The 19,542-nt window shown below is 36.4% G+C and overlaps 3 protein-coding genes and 1 pseudogene across 7 annotated transcripts; 2 read left to right on the forward strand and 2 right to left on the reverse strand.

Annotated features, from left to right (window-relative positions):
- Window positions 1-685: 685 nt before the first annotated feature.
- LOC130734123 (uncharacterized) lies at window positions 686-5,884 on the forward strand. The gene is made up of 5 exons (XM_057586432.1): window positions 686-1,009; window positions 1,349-1,484; window positions 2,297-2,434; window positions 2,524-2,645; window positions 5,565-5,884. The coding sequence occupies exons 1-5, from the start codon at window positions 966-968 to the stop codon at window positions 5,734-5,736; spliced, it is 612 nt and encodes a 203-aa protein (XP_057442415.1). The 5' UTR covers window positions 686-965; the 3' UTR covers window positions 5,737-5,884.
- A 2,981-nt stretch (window positions 5,885-8,865) lies between these two features.
- LOC130734125 (uncharacterized) lies at window positions 8,866-14,234 on the forward strand (annotated as a pseudogene).
- On the reverse strand, window positions 12,864-15,476 carry LOC130734124 (uncharacterized). Of its 5 annotated transcripts, XM_057586434.1 has the most exons (4): window positions 15,344-15,476; window positions 15,024-15,237; window positions 14,736-14,890; window positions 12,864-13,081 (listed from the first exon to the last, which is right to left on the reverse strand). In XM_057586434.1, exons 2-3 carry the CDS (start codon window positions 15,195-15,197, stop codon window positions 14,765-14,767), a joined length of 300 nt encoding a protein of 99 aa, XP_057442417.1. In that variant the 5' UTR covers window positions 15,198-15,237; window positions 15,344-15,476; the 3' UTR covers window positions 12,864-13,081; window positions 14,736-14,764. The 5 variants fall into 5 exon arrangements, with proteins under 5 accessions (XP_057442417.1, XP_057442418.1, XP_057442416.1 ...); XM_057586435.1 differs by lacking the exon at window positions 15,344-15,476 and having other exon boundaries at window positions 12,864-13,075; window positions 15,024-15,315; XM_057586433.1 differs by lacking the exon at window positions 15,344-15,476 and having other exon boundaries at window positions 15,024-15,309.
- A 2,246-nt stretch (window positions 15,477-17,722) lies between these two features.
- LOC130730041 (uncharacterized) lies at window positions 17,723-18,928 on the reverse strand. The gene has a single exon (XM_057581921.1). It carries the CDS (start codon window positions 18,926-18,928, stop codon window positions 17,723-17,725), a length of 1,206 nt encoding a protein of 401 aa, XP_057437904.1.
- Window positions 18,929-19,542: the final 614 nt, after the last annotated feature.

Below are 19,542 nucleotides of genomic sequence, written 5' to 3' on the forward strand. Positions count from 1 at the left end.
ATAAATCCAAGTGTAATTTTCCTACTGGTACATATCACTCATGTACTTAACCCATAAATTTTTTGCTTGTACCAGAGGAAATGCCCTCAATTCATAAACCACTAAATAGTGATGACACCGTTATATTTGTTATATTCAATTTTCTTCTCGCCACCTCTTTTTTTTTATATCACGTTACATTATATATCACATCAATCACATTTCTCTCTTCTCTTCTTATATCACTTTAAAGTTTAAACGTCTTACACCAATAGATTCACGAAACATTTTCCATGAAAACAATGTGGAAGGGAGTGATTGTGTTTGTTTTGGGGTGGGTATGAATATGCCATGGTGGGTAAGAAACATGAGGGAGCAGGCTTGAGACACGTTTGCTGAGGGCCCAAGTTGTTGTGGTCACCAATTTGCCATTACTAGAACCGTGCCCAAACAAACCAAAACCTAATCTGGCCCAACCTCACGAGCAATACATGAGACAACCCGATTTTAATACCACTAGCAACACTCACTTTAACATTCATTTTTAAACACATTCATTAATCGGTTTAAATTAATGTTATCTCCTCGATTAAATTGAGTGCGATATAGGACTACATATTTTTAGTGGATCATACATAAATTTTAACCGAACAGAAAAAGAGATTAAAGTGAAGTATTTCTTCCTACTACTTTACCACCTAAAACAGTTAATCCTTTCAATCATCAATTAGGCCAAGGGTCAGGGTCAGGAGAAGTCTCCCCCCAACCAAAAAGCAATTTCTCTCTTCCTCGTTTCTAACATCCAAAACCGGAATCAAAGATCCACAAAACCTTGTTCTTTTTGTTTTCCTCATCGAGAATCAAACACTCCTATCGTATAATCCGAATCTCCCTTTTCGACCGTAAGATCTATCCTCTCTCTGAGGATCTGGTCGCAGAATTAACCACCCTTTTGTTCTAGGATTGTTTTTTCGCTATCTTTTGCGATGGAAGCTGGTTCGGATCAAGCAACTAGTGTGTGCACTCACTGGTAAAACACCTCGATTTTTCTAGCGATGATGAATTTTTTACTTCTTATGTAAATTGTCTAGTTCTTATGTTCATGTTATTTTTTTATAGCAAATTAAAAATTAGATTATGGAAAATTGATTGGGATTATTTGTTTGGTAAGTAGAAGAACTTTGATTTTAGTTTTTTTTTTTCTGGATTTTGTAATAGAGTACTGAATTGTGGTTGACTTGTAGGGTAGTTCATGGTGATGAAAGAAACTATGCTAATTTGGATTTTGAAGTCTATTTTTTGTTTTGGAATTATGCTGTTTACTATGGGAAAGTTCAATGATGATTGGTGTTTATGTTAATGGTTTCAGTGATCGGGCTATCCCTGCTGCAAATATTGACTTGCATAGTGTCCATTGCGCCCGGAACCTTGAAAAATGCAAAGTTTGTGGTGATATGGTTCCCAGAAAACATGCAGAGGATCACTACTTAAGTACTCATGCGCCGGTACGTGAATTTAGGAGAACTGGAATTTTGGTGCTTTGAAATTCCTGCACGTGTGTATGGATACTCAAGTTAGAATTTTAGTTTAACCTTGCAAGCTTCAAAAAAGAAGCACACTAAGATCACATCTAAAGTCTAATGGTTGAAAATCTTTAATGGGTGGATTATCTAATGGATGGATATTTGGATACTTGGCTCATTCATTAATCACCTGGTAAATGAGTTGAACTTAACAAGTCCAGTCAATAAAAATCAATCAATAAGTATATGGATTGTTAAATGGAAATACATGGGTGAGTGCTTGAAGCGGCTTTATCTTGGCTTTCTGTTTTCCCTTATTCCAGAAGCGTGGCTTCTTTAGCAGATTATTAGATATTAGGGTTCAGAAGTAAATAATTTAAAGAATGCGAGTTTGATGGAAAATTTGTTGTAATATTTGCAGAATTGCAGAAGATACTGTGCTAGTTTATCATGTCATGGATATTATATGATGTCTTGCTGTGAATTCTTAAGACAATTTTAAAGTTGTTTTGATATGACAAGAGCATGTAATTGAGGAACCCATGGTATCATTAAAAAGGGAGAATAGGGAAGGAATGAGGAGCCTGAAATATTAACTGGCTAGATATATTATTGCTAATAATAACATCAGTGGTCAACGATGAAATAATTGGGGAAGCTGGGTATACGTCCTCACTAGGAGGCACCACCCGAGGAAGGGACCAACCTTCCAGGCACACTGAAACCATCTTATTGTCAGATTTAAAACCATTGTTACATTTTTTCTTCATTACTAAAAACATGGATTTGTGTAGGTATCCTGTTCATTGTGCAGTGAGACAATGCAGCGTGATATTTTAGATATCCATAAAGGTGAAAACTGCCCTCAAAGGATTGTCACTTGTGAGTTTTGTGAGTTTCCATTGCCAGCAGTTGATCTGGCCGAGCATCAGGTAGTGCTTAAAAGAGCTTTTCAATTAGGAAAATTTTCATAATATTTGTACTATTGTTCTAATTTTAGTTTGATATTTATACCTTTCAGGAAGTATGTGGGAATCGAACAGAACTTTGTTACCTTTGTAACAAATATGTTAGGCTTCGTGAAAGATTTAGTCATGAAGCTAGATGCAATGGTGTCCAAGATAATACTGTGGGCTCTTCGAGGTGGGAAACCTCCAATTCATTTGTTATTTTGCTTTATCTTCTCACTTTTACCTTATTTCTCATAGCCTGAATCCTGCAATCTGTTTCGTATTACTGCATACATATCTACCTCCCACTACACTTACATCGCTATGAAATATTTATATTTTTAGTATTACCAACCATTATGAGGGTTAAGGAATGATTGTCTATGCCAATTATCTTCTATTTGTTTCTAATTTAGGGCCAGCCTATGTAAGTGTTAAGTGTACGATTCCATTGTTTGTTTTGTACTTGTTAGTTATGGAGTTAATGCTTGCATAGTTATTCAATTTCTAGCTTAGCTTAAAGTATTGACTACTTCCTTCATTTTAGAGATATAAATTGAATCTTGAGCCTTCACCTAATACTTTAGGGTTTAAGTAAAATTGGTGCCTGGCTTGTTATCATAGCCTTATACTTGATAATTAAGTTGGATATTAGTGCAAGGTTGTGTGGGCCTGTACATTGCCGGCACACAAAAGCCCAAATGCCTCTTGCATGAGGGTGCATATTAGATGAGGTAAAACCAGTATTGAACCTGCTGCATAACAGCTTATGCTTTTAAGTGGGCTGGTCCATTACTCCATTACACTTCGTATAACAACATACTGAATCTCCTAATGTTAATTATTTTTGTTTTTGGCATTCATGTTGCTTCTAGAAAATGACCATGATCTCCAATTAAGTGTGATGTTTTGTGTGATTAGCAGTGTTGTCATAATTGCGAGTTGACTCATAGAGTCGTTCGGGTTTGCAAGTTCAGGTAAGGAAATCGCATCAACTTGTTCATAGACTCGTTTTTTCTGTGACTCGGCTGGAATCGGTCAGAATTGCGAGTGAGGACCGATTTTGCAAGTCTGTAAAAAAAATCTAAACTTATTTGTCTAAACTTTTGAGATATGCGATTAATGAGACTACTAGAGCCTTTATGACCAAGGGTTTTAGAGTTTTATCCTTATTGCCCCATTCTTATAATAAAAAGTTGAATTCCAGCACAATGTGGTGGCCCTATGTGTTGTCTACACTTCGAGCCAAAAAAGCTTTTGCATGAGGGGATGTGTTAGAGATATAATTTAAAACCATTCACATTTCTCTCACCTAAAAACACAATCATAGCCTATATGACAGTGATCTAGAGTTTGATCCTTATTGCTCTTCTTCTTATATTTAAAAGTTGGATTCCAGCTCAAGGTAGACGGCTCTATACGCTTCCTGTCCAAGTATCTTGCATGAGAGGAGCATGCTAAAGATATAATATAAAACTTTCATGTTTCTTCTTCTTCTTCACATAAGAGCTTAAACTTTTGGAATAGGTGCATCATGATATAAGCAATTAGGACAAGCTTTCGCATTGCTTATAAATACTATTTATTATAAATTCATTCAGTTCCCTTCACTAGTAGCTGAAGATTTTGGGAATTCGAACAGAAGATTTATGACATGGTATTAGAGCTAATGTGCAATCTTGGGCTCAAAATCCCTAGTTTTCTAATTCCAACTGCCACAGATGAGGCTGGATAATTGGTTGCATTTTCTCAATCATCAAGATGAGGGTCACATCTTGTCTTAGAAGTTTCTAATTGACCATTCCTGCGAGCTTCATTGCCAGATGCTCTAGAATACATCCTACCTTACATATCTTCCTATACATGCCACCATCCCATTCTCCAATTGTCTCGCTCTATTGCTCGCTGGCATCTTCTTGTCCACTTCTAGGGGTCAAGGATCAGTTTGGCCCTATTGAAGCACTAGGTCCTCAGTTTCCTGTCCATAATGATCTTCTTTTAAGATCTACTTTTATGCTTGAGATCTCCTATTTGACTCTTGCTATAATCTGGTCACTGGTCAGATATGGCTTTCACATCGGACTCATCATGGGTTATCTCTAATCCCCAAAAAAGGGCCCTATCTCTTTTGCTTTGTCTAGCACTCCCACTGTAACTTCCGTGAAATTCAATGTTATTAGAGTCTTTATGCCCCTGTAGTCTACAATTTGATTTTTGGTGCTTGCATTCTAAATAAAAGTTAAATTTCAACACAACTTGCGGTGGATCTGTCCATGCTTCAAACCCAAAGAACATGTGCGTGAGAATATAAAACCATTTATGTACTTAAAGCCAACAGGTTAAGCTTTTTGGAAGAGTTGGTTCATGACAAGAGCGATAATCTCAATTTTTTGTCAAAATTGTAGATACTGCAACATAATTTAGTTGGAGCTTCATGTTAAACAATAAGCTGCAGCTTAATTGCGAGCCTGAGCTACATAATCGCACTAACTGCAGAAATTCACTCCATTTATTTTCATTGCCTAGAAGCTGTAATTAGTATGACATCTGTCTAATAATACAATCATTTTATTTCTTCTGCAGTAAGTTCCTTATCTCTTACTGTAAGAGTCTTACAGGAAAGTAGCAATTTGCTGTCATTTAGTAGTGATATGGTGCCACACTGTTCTAACCAGCATAACCCTCTTCAACACTGTTCTAACCGGCATAACCCTCTTCACCAAGTAAAAATGGATGAAAATCTTCCCCCGGTTGTGGCAAAGTAGATTGTGTTCTAAGAATCTGAGCATATATTGATTGAATGCGTGAATGAATGAAATAATTTATTCCTATTGATAGTCAGACAGATGCTAGACAAAGTTATGAATAAGAATTTATCATCTGCATAATGTTTGACATCCAGCTAGTATTTTATGTTTGATTTCACCATTGAAGTAAATGAATCAAGAAACATGAGTATTGTTATTGAATTTCTGAAATTAGAATTATGGTACATCTCCCTCTTAGCATCTCATGAATGTAACAACTTATTTCTATCCTTTTTGTCATGTTTCCCAATGTGTTTCTCACTTCCTCCTTGTAATTGAGCTATTTACTTGTGTTTTGTTTGAAGGAATGTGAGAGAAGCCGAGAGAGACGAAGGTCCTCCTCGAAGAAGGCCTAGGCCACAGCAGAATGACTTCTCAACTAGGCGTCTTCTGATCACAATAGCCATCACTGGTATTGCTGTTATACTGGGATCTATTTTTCTGCAGAAGAAGGCAGAGCCTAGTGATGTGCATTAACATGAGAGAGGAAACAACATTTTAGGTTCTTGCAAATTTGGTTTATTTGTACAACAAATGCGCCTGCATCAGAAAGTTGCATCACATCTTCTACTAGAGTATGAGAACACATCGGCATTGTCTTTATATATAAATAAATTTATGTTCAGTAGTTACTAGTTATACTATTAAAAATTACTATATATTGCATTTGATGAAATATACTCTCAACTCCAAAGAACCAAAAGATATATTTGAACCTTTTTGTTTTGTAAGATTGCAATCCGTTGTTAGTCAAGCTTAGCATGATGAAGGAACATCTGAATTCCTTTTAGTCAGAGATTTTATATATACACTGAAAGTGCGGCGGCTGTTTAAAAAGTCAACCAATAAGAATTTAATGGTGTTGGAAATACACTGTTACTTTTCTTAAAAAAAAATGAAGTAAAACTTGAAATCCTTGGTAGGTATTGTAGATAGCCAGGTTAAAAACTTTACCTTTTTCCGGAACAGCAGCTCTCCACAAAAGAAAGGCGAGTTGGACTCCATATTTCGCCTGAACTGCCACAAATGAGCAAAATGACAGTGCAAAAAATTGTCAAGGAACTTGAACCAAATCCAAGCATCACTGAGATTTCTTAAGGATGGTCCAAGAAGGTTGCTGAGACGATCTGTGATGGGTGAAGATAGTTGTGTATGGATACTGCCAAGTTATACTGGGATCTATTTTTCTGCAGAAGAAGGCAGAGCCTAGTGATGTGCATTAACATGAGAGAGGAAACAACATTTTAGGTTCTTGCAAATTTGGTTTATTTGTACAACAAATGCGCCTGCATCAGAAAGTTGCATCACATCTTCTACTAGAGTATGAGAACACATCGGCATTGTCTTTATATATAAATAAATTTATGTTCAGTAGTTACTAGTTATACTATTAAAAATTACTATATATTGCATTTGATGAAATATACTCTCAACTCCAAAGAACCAAAAGATATATTTGAACCTTTTTGTTTTGTAAGATTGCAATCCGTTGTTAGTCAAGCTTAGCATGATGAAGGAACATCTGAATTCCTTTTAGTCAGAGATTTTATATATACACTGAAAGTGCGGCGGCTGTTTAAAAAGTCAACCAATAAGAATTTAATGGTGTTGGAAATACACTGTTACTTTTCTTAAAAAAAAATGAAGTAAAACTTGAAATCCTTGGTAGGTATTGTAGATAGCCAGGTTAAAAACTTTACCTTTTTCCGGAACAGCAGCTCTCCACAAAAGAAAGGCGAGTTGGACTCCATATTTCGCCTGAACTGCCACAAATGAGCAAAATGACAGTGCAAAAAATTGTCAAGGAACTTGAACCAAATCCAAGCATCACTGAGATTTCTTAAGGATGGTCCAAGAAGGTTGCTGAGACGATCTGTGATGGGTGAAGATAGTTGTGTATGGATACTGCCAACGTTCCAAAAACCATCCTTCCAGATATCAACAATGCAGAGAGCAATATCATTAATGTGCCCAGAGGGGACAGGATATCACAGCAAACCCATACCAGTCCAGACTGTCCAGTATTTATACTACATTTTCGAATCACCTTTGTGCAAAACATGTACAATTGAAGTAGCAGCGCAGCCACCACCTTTGGGGTCTTCTCCTTCTCTAGGGAAGCATTTCCTTCTACTTAGTAAATATTTTCTCCCCACATTAGGTAAATTTTTTACTACATTTGGTGGTTTTGATACTCAAATAAGTAGATATTTTCTTGTTCTAGTCTAGGTTCTCCCCCTTGTTCTTTGGCTACTGCTCCTCCCCCGTCGCCACCTTGGCCGTCTCCTCTGTTTCCACCTCCCACCAGCACCACATGCTCGGCCACGAACACACTCCACTTGCACGGCAGGCGCCTCACGCCCCTTCACTTTTGCCCCATTGGAACCGCAGGCCTAGTCGTAACAGTTGGTACCAACCACCTCTTACCGCTGCTTTAGCTCCTGTCACGATCTAGACCTCCAACCGCTGGTTTGCGACTTCAGGCTCCGCTTTTACCATTGTCCCCTAATGTTTCCATCACCTACCGCAGTCGTTTTAGCTTATGTTGTTGTTTGTGTGGAGTCTACATGAATCATTCTCTTCTATATTCTCAGAGCTGCCGATTTGACCCTTATGATACCGCCGAAGCAAGGATATCAACTTCCTTGATAGCCGCATAGGTTGCAATTGTATAAAAAGAATGATGAAAGTTCTCAGAAGTCATTTAGCTTCTTAATTTTGGGGGGTTGAGGAAAGGCTTGTCATATGGTGTATTAGCTTTTAGCTTTAATGAGCATGTTTGCTTTCGTTTTGCTTATGTATTTGTTTGGAGTATCGTTCTTTGAGATTTATTTACTATGTTATAAATGTCGTTGAACAACCTTTTGAGATATTTATTCCTCCAAACATCTTTGACAAAAAGACAACTGGTATCACATGTATATTCCTGTTCTCTCAATATATGCTCCAGTTTTTAAAACTCTTTCTCTTACAATGTCTAAACAAATCAGCTTGACGTCAAAGTAAACAAAACCTTTCAAAGTCTAGCTGTCGACTGTCAATTAATGTTTACTCATTTGTCTAGTTTTGCTTTTCCTTTCATTTATAAATCTGTTCTTATCTTCACTCTTGCTGTAAGTTACATAGAACAACATTTAGGTTTAGTCATTTACCTTCTAAGTAAAAGAAAGAGAAGCTTCAACTTGTCCCATAATTATAAGCAAACTAAGGAAACTTGTTGACAAAAATAGCATCACATATGGTTCACAACATTAAAGGAATCTTCCTTAATAGGGGGGACACACAATTGGTGATGTTTGTTGAGGGTATAAAAAATTACATAATTATTTGCCCATCAATTAATAAACACTCTTGATTATTGTATTTTCTAATACTTCAGCTTCAGTTTAGCCCCCACATTCACAAACGTGCACGGCTACGGTGACAATCGAGTAAAGAATCGACCGTGAAAACTGAATGTAAGAATAGGAAAAAAAGGGAGAAAACAAAGTTGATTCACACTCATTCCATCTCCACTCTTGAAAAAGATAAGAATTGAAAAGAGACTTAGTGAGAAATATGATATGGGATATAAATTGTAATAGAAAAAGGAAAAAAGTAAATAAGAAGAAAAAGTTGGTGAAAAAAAAAGTGAGTATGAATATGTAAAAATTTTAAAATTGGACTTAGAGAAGCACAAAAGTGAACTAGATAAGACATTTTTACCAAAAACCTTAATGTATTTAGTGTAGGGGTCATTTCAATTATAAATTGATGGCCTAAATTGTTCAACACTTTTTTTTGATGTGAGACTTTGTTGCTCACACTTAAATTCTGAATTGACACCCACATTGCTGACGCCTACAAAACATTTTCTATAAAAAATAAACTATAGTGAAACACTTACGAACTTCAAGAACTTGCATAACAATTAATTAAAGAAAACAAATTGTAACAAAATTAGCCAAGAAAGTCCCTTCAATATGTCCTCACATCCAGTGCAGTTGCATATCAAAGGCAATCATGTAAGACATTTTCTTCATTTAAACTTTCAGAATTAGTTTGATTTTATGTCAAGATGAATTGCTTGAGATTTTGATCTTTGTTGAGTTTCAACTTTCAGGTGGTTATGGACAATGGCATACTTCAAGTGCAATTTTCCAATCCTGGTGGATTCATCACTAGAATACAATATAATGGCATTGATAATCTGCTTGAAGTTCTTAATGATAGTAATAACAGAGGGTATACGTGCATTTTCTTAATGATTTTTTCTCACTCTTCATTCAACTAAACTTATGATTACCTCCATTAATGGATTCACAGGTATTGGGACCTTGTTTGGAGTAAAGCAGGAAGTACAGGAACAACAGGAACACAAGAGCGGTATGTGATAATCGCCTAAAAGAATGTTACAATTGTTTTTTGATTGAGCTAAATGTTACTTGAGATTTTTCACTCTAAACCAATACTTGTGAACCATGGTTGTGATTGTGTCTTAGCATGTTTGCATCAGCTTCTTTTTTCTCACGAATCTAGCACCTAGAAGGCGGATTCAATTGTAGAAGAGTTTCTAAACATGCACTAATGGTTGTAACAAGCTTGTTTATGATTAATTGGCCCCTATGCAGGATCGTAGGAAGAAGATTTAGTGTTATTGTGGAAAGTGAGGAGCTGGTTGAAATCTCATTTACAAAAATGTGGGATCCATCTCAGAAGGGAAACCTGTCACCTCTAAATATCGATGAGAGGTATCACTACATATGTTGCCTAATAAGATTAGAACTAATGTCATTCATAGCATGTTTGGATCAATTTATTTTTTCGCAGAATCAGTGCTACTAACAAAGCTTTTCTCTGGGATTAATTTTTTTCAGAATAAATTGTCGAAGAATTTCTAAACATGCGGTAAATATTTTGAAAAATAAGATGATGACTATTCAGCAAAATGTTTATGCAGGTATGTGATGCTTCGTAATTCCTCAGGCTTCTACTCCTATGCCATCTTTGAACACCTAAAGGAGTGGCCTGCTTTCAACATACCTCAAATCAGGATTGTCTATAAGCTTCGAAAAGACAAGTATATGGACTTTCCCTTGTGAAATTCATAAAAACAAAGTGCCCTTCATTTCATTGCCTTAAAGCAGATATTTGACAAAAATCATGTAAATTATTAGCTTGATGCAGGGCTAATTTTTACAAGTTGTTATATTATGCAGGTTCCATTACATGGCTGTGGAGGATAATAGACAGAGATTCATGCCTCTTCCTGATGATAGATCACCCGGAAGAGGAGAAGAACTAGTTCCCCCAGAAGCAGTTTTGCTTGTCGATCCTGTTGAGCCAGAGTTCAAGGGAGAGGTACTTCTTTTATGTAAAATAAAAAGGCATTAAAAATAATTTGCATAGTTGTTGACTTGCATGTAATTTTGGGATTTCATCGGTTGTATTTGGTTCTATTTGCCTCAACGCAAACAGGAAAACACACATCCCAACGTATAGAAAAAGTAAGGTTTTACCACGCTGCGTTCAATGTGTTTTGGCTTTGAATTTAACAAAAATCTAAATACACATTTGATCTAAAGAATTGTGATGTGTAATGAGCTAATATACAGACACATTTTAGCCTTTGCATGTGAACCAAGGTAAGTAATAATAAAATTGTCTTATACATATTGGAAGATTGAAGGACTAAATTGATGTTAGTTTGTATTATTGAGAGAGCAAAATAATATTATCTTTGTAGAACTGAGAAACTGAGTTAAAATGTGCTATTTGACTGATTAAGGTGGATGACAAATATCAATACTCAAGTGAAAACAAAGATCTGAAGGTTCATGGATGGATAAGTTCAGAATCCAAAACTGATCCGGCCATGGGGTTCTGGGTAATCATACCCAGCAATGAGTTCAGATCAGGTGGCCTTGTTAAACAGAACCTGACTTCCCATGTTGGCCCCATCAGCCTCTCAGTATGTACTCTTCTTTATAAAGCATCTCCCCACCTTGCTCGTAGTATCTTTGAGTGCATGTTTAGAAATCTTTCTACAAAATCCTAAAGTCATAACCAATCATGGGGAGAAGTTTTTGTCATCACTTCTTAGTTCCATAATTGACTATGAGGAAAGAGAAATTATTTCAAACATGCTATTTGTAGCATTCTTGATGATTTCTTAATAATTTGGATTCTCTATTGTCAACGAGAGTTTGAGCTGTTTGATCAAGATTAGACGGCTACAATCTTTAGCTACCAACTGATCTTGATGATATTTATGGGCCGATCTTTAATCAAACAGTGCAGATTTTTTTATTGTAGATTTTTGACTGCGTGAATGCAGCATTGCCCTCACCGCAAGGAATCCAAATCCATAATTTCAATGATGCAAATCTATTACAGTTATTGACTTATTTCATGTTGATCAACTAAAAACAAATAGCTTGCAACGTTTTTGTTTGTGTCAGATGTTTCTTAGTGCTCATTACGCAGGAGAGGATATAGTTCTTAAACTCCAGCCAAATGAGGCATGGAAGAAAGTTTTTGGGCCAGCTTTTGTCTATCTCAACACTTTGTTGGATGGTGAAGACCCATTGAAGCTATGTGAGGATGCTAAAGATCAGGTTTTATTTTCATTATTAACCTTATGTTATGGAGAATTTTAGTTTCATAGTATTACATAGAATTAGCACTAAGTACTAACTTAGATCACCAAAAATGACATCTAGATGAACAAGGAAGCTCAAAGTTGGCCCTATGATTTTCCAGCTTCAGAGGATTTTCAAAAGTCTAGCCAACGGGGCAGTGTGTATGGCACATTACTAGTTCGAGACAGGTAAAGCTAAAGTACCGGTATTAGCATGTTTAAATCAACTTTTTTTTCATTAGAATCAATTATAAAACCCAGAATCACTCACATGAGCTTTTTCTCGGAATGAACTACTATATGTTGCCAAAATGAAAGTGCAGCTATTTAAGCACTCAAAATGAAAATTTTCAGGTACCTAGGTGACGAGAGCATATTAGCACAAGGTGCATACATAGGACTGGCTCCACCAGGAGAAGCTGGGTCCTGGCAAAGAGAATGCAAGGTTTAGAGCATATATGTGTTAAATAACCCAAATTTGAGTTCTTTTTCTCTATTGTTCTGTCCCTAGTAATGAAACACTTTAGAAAGCAATTAGCTATTTTATCTAACGATGCCTTTTTGGTCAGGGATACCAATTTTGGAGTAGAACAAACAAGGAAGGCTACTTCTCAATCAATAACATACGTAGTGGGGACTACAATCTCTACGCATGGGTTCCAGGTTTCATAGGAGAGTATTGGAATAATGTTGTTCTCACAATAACCCCAGGTTGCTTTACTTTTATTTATTGGGTCAGAGGACACGGCTAATGTTTTATTTTTTTATATTTAAACCGCACCGTATTTGGTCACCCTTCGCATGACTATTCTGAATTTGAGATTTAGTCACAGTTAAGCATCTTCACCCATTCTCGGGGTGTATTCCGCGAGGATCAAACCTAGAGCTCTTCTCACAGTCAGTCAGCATTGCCAACTGAACTACCCCTCTCACGGCTAATATTGACATAGGCACTAATTTAGGGTTCTTTTATAAAATACACAAATAAGAAAGTATACACCTTTCATTTCATTTAAAATATACTCTAATCTTTACCTGTTTATGGGTGAATATAATTTGAGTACATGGTTGTTAACTACTAGAAGAGAACAGGTAGTGAAATAAACATTGGTGACATTATTTTTGAGCCCCCAAGAGATGGTCCAACATTATGGGAGATAGGCATTCCTGATCGCTCTGCAGCTGAGTTCTATGTTCCTGATCCTAATCCAAAGTACATAAACAAGCTTTATGTCAACCATCCAGATAAGTGAGTTCCTCCTTAAATAAATAATAAATTAAAAATCCGTTTGAATGCAAATCAAAGAGCATTTATTCATTTATTTGAGCTTATAAAGTGCTTCTTCTAGTAGATAAATTCCAATAAGTTCCTGTCAAACCTCGTTCACTTCTTACAGGTTTAGGCAGTATGGCTTGTGGGAAAGATATGCAGACCTATACCCAAATGAAGATTTGATTTATACAGTTGGTGTCAGTGACTACACAAAAGATTGGTTCTATGCACAAGTCACCAGGTACACCCTTTTTAACAGCATAGAGTTGCTTCTTTTAAAAGTAACTACAAAGGTTCTAAATTGCGGTTTGCATTTATATCTCAGAATTGCAGATAATTGAACGCTACCCCTTTATACTGCGGCTGCAATTGCAAATTGCGGACCACAACTTAAAATTCTGAGCACCTGTACTATGCATGAATAATTAAATTACTGCATCAATTACAGGAAACAAAGTGATGGAAGTTACCAAGGAACCACATGGCAAATTAAGTTCAGCCTTGATAACGTGGACCCAAGTGGAATCTATAAATTGAGATTGGCGCTTGCAAGTGCAAATGTCTCAGAATTGCAGGTTTGGAACCGTGAAAAAAAAAATTGTTTCGCTACACCGTGAAAAACCATAAACTAAAATCAAATTAGACAATCGTAAAAGTTAAAGAAAATTGTTTCATTTCACCCCGTGTATCTAAACATGTAAAAAATTAATAGTAACTTCTTTCACTTTTTATCAATACATTGTCTAATCCTATGATGGTTTTGGTTTGGACTTTGGAATTTGAAGGTTAGGGTGAATGATCCAAAACAAGATCCCTCACTATTCACTACAGGGGTTATTGGGAAGGACAATGCAATAGCTAGACATGGAATTCATGGACTCTATTGGCTATTCAGCATTGATGTGCCAGGTCTTCTGCTAGTGAATGGTGTTAATACTGTATTTTTAACACAGGCTTCAGCTAATGGCCCCTTGACCCTCTTCCAGGGGATAATGTATGACTACATTAGATTAGAAGGCCCCAACCCTTTGCTTACTATTAAAAGAAATTAAATTAGTTTATTCAATATGAACTTGCTTTATGTACTACCAAAAACAATATATATGAACCTGTCTCTACTCATCTCATTTCCGTGCCTTGCTCTGTATTGTAAAATGTAATTAATAGAACTTCAATATTGGACTTTGATTTGGTTACAAATTGCAGGCATTTCAAAAGACCCATTTCAATCACCCTACTTTTTTTTTTGTAAATGACTATACACAAGTCAAACAGACTTACAAACAGGGTAATCAAATCCTAATAAGATGATCACAGTACAATATAAGCTCATTTAAAGTTTAAAAGAAAAAACAACTATACTTCATGTTTATCAAAACCAGAAAAAGATATTTTGGAGCTACAAAAAGACATTTTTGTTTTCTACCTTCCTAATTTCTTTCTCCAAACTGTGCCTCCTCAATAAAATTTTGACATAGTCAATTAAGATCACCTTGATGTAATTCTGTAACTAACCCACTTGACAAGATTAGATTTCATTGTTGAGACAAGAAATTAAGACATCTGAGTGAAGATCTTGATTACCTTCCCTTATGCATCACTAGAAGGAAAAATTAGGCGGATTTATTGATTTTGTTCTTGGCATCTTCAGCAGCATCAGCAGCCTCAACCTGCATCTTGGAAGCCTCAAGTTCAGCTTCACTTGCTTCCTTCTCATTCTTTGCAGTAATAACCTTTGCCTGCTTTCCCCAAATAAAAATGAAAAAGAAAAAGAAAACCAAGTTCTCCATCAAACAAGACTATTCCAAATTTCCAATATTGAAAATTACTTATTTCACAAAAAAATGAAAAGGGCTTCTTTGAATTTCAAACCTGACCCACAAAAGAAGCTTTCACATATCTGAAACTTTCTTGTAAGGAAACTGCAAAAGATAAGCAACTCTTCTTCAAGCGTGAACCAAACGAAGTGTTGTTCTTCTTGTGATTTGACAAAGGTGTTGAAGATGAAGAACCTATGATCTCTTCTTCCTTTGCTACGTTTTCCATTATAAATCTGAAAAAAACTAGAAAATTCTCCTTCTTTGCTCTGTTTTAAAGATAACAACAAAAAAGTATAAATCAATTAAGCAAACAAACTGAACTAACTTCCTTTAAAAACATTAGAAAAACAAGAACAAGAGTTAGGCTCAAACCAACACGTATCTGGAATCATAGCTTCTTTCTTTACGTGGCAGAAATATATCCTACCCGCGTCATCTTTATTACTTTGATGCCTATCATCATCTTTGATATTTTATCATTTACTAACTCTTTAGGGAGTTAGATTTAAGGGGAACTCTATTGATGTCACTTTTTACATTTTAATACCATCCCTTTTTTTTTTTTTTTCAAAAATATCTTTATCATACATTTTCACCCACCCTCTTCTTAATCCCACCATATTTCAAGTTTCTACCCATTTACCATCTTCCTTTCCACCATCTCCCTCATTCTCCTCACTGGCTCCATTATCCTCATCATCTTCCTCACAATTGGAGATCGACAATATTTTTGGAAGAAGAGTTTAGCATTAAGGTTATATCTCATCATTTTCCGTAGTATCTTACCGCCAATTAGAAATGTGGAATGTTAATTATTACCGCATTTTAGTTTTTTTTTTTTTACAACAACACAATATGACATTCATTAATTCATCGTCTTTTTTACAAAACTAGCGTAGTTTTATATTTTTTTTACCAAACTAGTGCAACTTTTGATTTAATTACAAGAATAGTGTAAATCGTCACTTGAAGTGGCGATATCTCTTTTTTGTTTTTCTGGTTTTTATGAAATCGTCACTAACAGGGGCGACACCCTATTTATATATTTTTTTTTACTTTCTTTGTTAGTGACGGAATCGTATCCGTCACAAAATCCTAATATTTAATATAAAAGGTATTAGTGACGGAACGTGAAGAAAGATAGCATCCGTCACAACATTTCTAGCGACGGAATTCTTTTTGCGACGAAATATATTTCGTCTCAAAATCTTAGTGAATAATGAAAAAGAATTTAGCGACGGAAATTGAAGTGTACATATTTCCGTCCCAAAATTTTTAGCGACGGAGTTTGTGACGGGCAATTTTCCGTCACTAATAAAGTCAAAAAAATAAATTGGTGTCGCCACTGTTAGTGACGATTTCATAAAAAAAAGGCTTAATACATCAGAAGGCCCCTGTAATTGTAAAGGGAATCAAATTCAGGGCCTGTAAAATTTTTGCATCAAATTGGGTCCTTAAGAAATTTTTTTTAATTCAATTAAGGCCAAAGTGTGTCTAATGCTGAAGTGGCTTCAATTTTAGCCTAGTCAGCTTTTCCACGTGGCATTTAGAATTATTTTTTAATTGAAAATTTTTAAAACTTAATTTTTTAATTCCAAACCCTCTCAAATTAGAAAAAAAATGCACAACTCCTCCCTCTCTTCATAGATCTGGACTTATCTTCACAAATATCACTCCTCCCAACAACCCAGAACTTATCTTCTTCAGACCCGTATGATTTTTTTAGAACAAGGTGGGTGAAAATTAAATCCTAAAAAATAAAGATGGTTTTTTTTTTCTCATAAGCCATCCACTGTTAATAACCCAGTAATCAAACACCAAATCGCCCACTGTTAATAACCCAGTAATCAAACACCAAATCGCAGAGACTGAGAAGATGGCAAAACCCATAACTCCAACTTCAACAACCATTCTCGTTTAAGCTCAACAAAGCTTCGAATCTGCTTCCGCACCTTCGAATCACCACCAAAATCTTGAAAAGACGCAACCTTTCGTTGACGGCCACCAGATCGGTGAAGGGTTATGCAGCGGCGATGAAGACTGAACCAACACCACTAATTTTCCCTGCACCGGCTTTGCACCTGGTGGCTCTGACGGAGATCGAAGCGGAAGAGGCGTATGAAGACCAGATCGAGGAAGAAGGAAGAAGGAAGAAAAAGCAACAATCAACTTTATGGATCTGGTGGTGTTTGAAAGAGAAGATTGAGGGCTGACTTTCGGAGTGGTTACAGGGAGTGGGTTTAGCTGCGAGTTTGGGGAGGAAGATGGTTGTGTGGTGGCCGGAAGTATCAGGTGAAGGTTGAGTGTGATGGTTCACGGTGGAGGTTGGGGAAGGAAGAGTAGGTCTGGAGTAGAAGAAGAGAGAGGAAATCAAAGATTCAGAGAGAGATATTTTTGGATTAATTTTCTGAAGATTAAAGATTAATGTTTGATTAATATTTAAATGATTGAGTTGGAATTAAAAATTATTATTTTTTAAATTTTTTAATTAAAAAAAATTATAAAAGCCACGTGTAATTGATGACTAGGATAAAATTGAGATCTGGCAGCATTTGGCCTTAATTGAATTAAAAAAAAATTCTTAGGGACCCAATTTGATGCAAAAATTTTCCAGGCCCTGGATTTGATTCCCTTTTCATTTACAGGGGCCTTCTGATGTATTAAGCCTAAAAAAAAAGAGATATCGCCACTTCAAGTGGCAATTTACACTATTCTTGTAATTAAATCAAAAGTTGCACTAGTTTGGTAAATTTATTTGAAAGTTGCACTAGTCATGTAAAAAAGTCCTGCACTCATAACAGAAGGAATACATAAGTCTGCAGATAGAATAGTGTTTAGACCAGGAGGACCATCCTCAATCCACACATTATCCTGCATGCTATAAGCCAATTTTGACATAAAATCTGCAACTTGATTACATTGACGTTTTACATGACACATAGATAAAATAGAAAAACTACTAGCCAATAATCTGCAATCTTCCAGAAGTACACCAACATAAGAGTGAGGGACAGATTTAGCAGACCATGCTTGATGTAGGAGTAAGCAATCTGTTTCTAATACCAAAGACTGGAAGCCATGATCCTTGCACAAATTCATGGACCATCTCATACAAGCTGCCTCAGCCATCATGGCATCTAGAGTTGGACCTACATAATATGTTGCGGCTGCAAGGAGAAGACCATCATTATCCCGTGCCACCATGCCATAACCTGCGCCCCTCTCAGTTGAGTATGCAGCATCAAAATTAATTTTGATGATCCCTTGACTTGAGCGCTGCCATGTAACAGGAACAGCCTCACCATCATTTACATTATTAACTGAATCAATGGCCAAACCCATAGACAATGCAACTTGCAAAGTCTGGTCCACCGACAGTAAATAGTCATTAAAGACTTTGCGGTTCCTTCTCAACCAAATTGCCCAAGCAATAGAACATAATAAAGAAGAAGCCCATTCATCATCACATTTGCTAATTAATTCCACAAACCAATAAGAGAATTGTTGATGGTCCTGGTTTGGTACACGAACAGCCAAGGGAGATGCAAACCAAACGGCCATTGCCTCAGAACAATGCATTATAGCATGGGAAATCGACTCCTCTGCCATTCCACACACTGGACAGATTGTGTCCTGCACAATACCCCTTGCAGATAGAACATATTTGACTGGTAAAACCCCCTTGCATGCCCTCCAGATCATATCACGACACCTTGGTGCACCTTTCGCAGACCAGATAGCATTCCAGTATGAAGGGGGCTTAATATCCATACCAGAACAAGACGCATAAGCTCTGTCATGTGACTCCCGAAAAAGGTGATAACCAGTCTTTACATAATACTTTCCATGATGTGTTCCATTACATCGTAACAAGTCCCTCGGCCTCCTTGGTGATAGTGGAATACTACGGATTAAACCAGCAACTAATGGTGGAAAGATGGAATCAATAAGACCCATGTTCCAGATAAAGGGTGCTGTAAAATTAAATCCGAAACAACTGTTACATGCGAGGGAGCATTATGACAATACAGATCCATTGTGCCTTGAACAGATGGAATCCATTTGTCTTTAAAAATAGCAACAGATGTACCGTCACCAATTTTCCAAGACGACCCTTGATCAATCACCCATTTTGCCCCAAAAATGCTTCTCCATAAATAACTTGCATTAGGGGAAAGTCGTGCCTCTTGTGGTTGAGAATTGGGAAAGTACTTAGCCTTCAAAATTTTGCAAGCAAGGCTATTAGGATTAGATACTAACCTCCACCATTGTTTAGCAAGCAAAGCTTTATTAAAATCAGCAAATCGCCGGAATCCTAGGCCTCCATTCGCTTTAGGTGAAGCAAGATCTTTCCATCCCAACCAATGCAGTGGATGTTTATCAATATCTCCTCCCCAGAAAAAATGACTAACCATACTTTCAAGCTGTCTACATAGGCCCTTCAGTAATTCAAAACAACTCATAACATAAGTGGGGATGACCTGAATAACGGATTTAATAAGAAGTTCTTTTCCAGGCCTTGAAAGAGTTTTCTCCTTCCAACCCTTGAGTTTTTTCCAGACCCGTTCCTT

This window comes from Lotus japonicus, chromosome 1 (assembly GCF_012489685.1).
Source record: "Lotus japonicus ecotype B-129 chromosome 1, LjGifu_v1.2".
NCBI lineage: Eukaryota > Viridiplantae > Streptophyta > Magnoliopsida > Fabales > Fabaceae > Lotus > Lotus japonicus.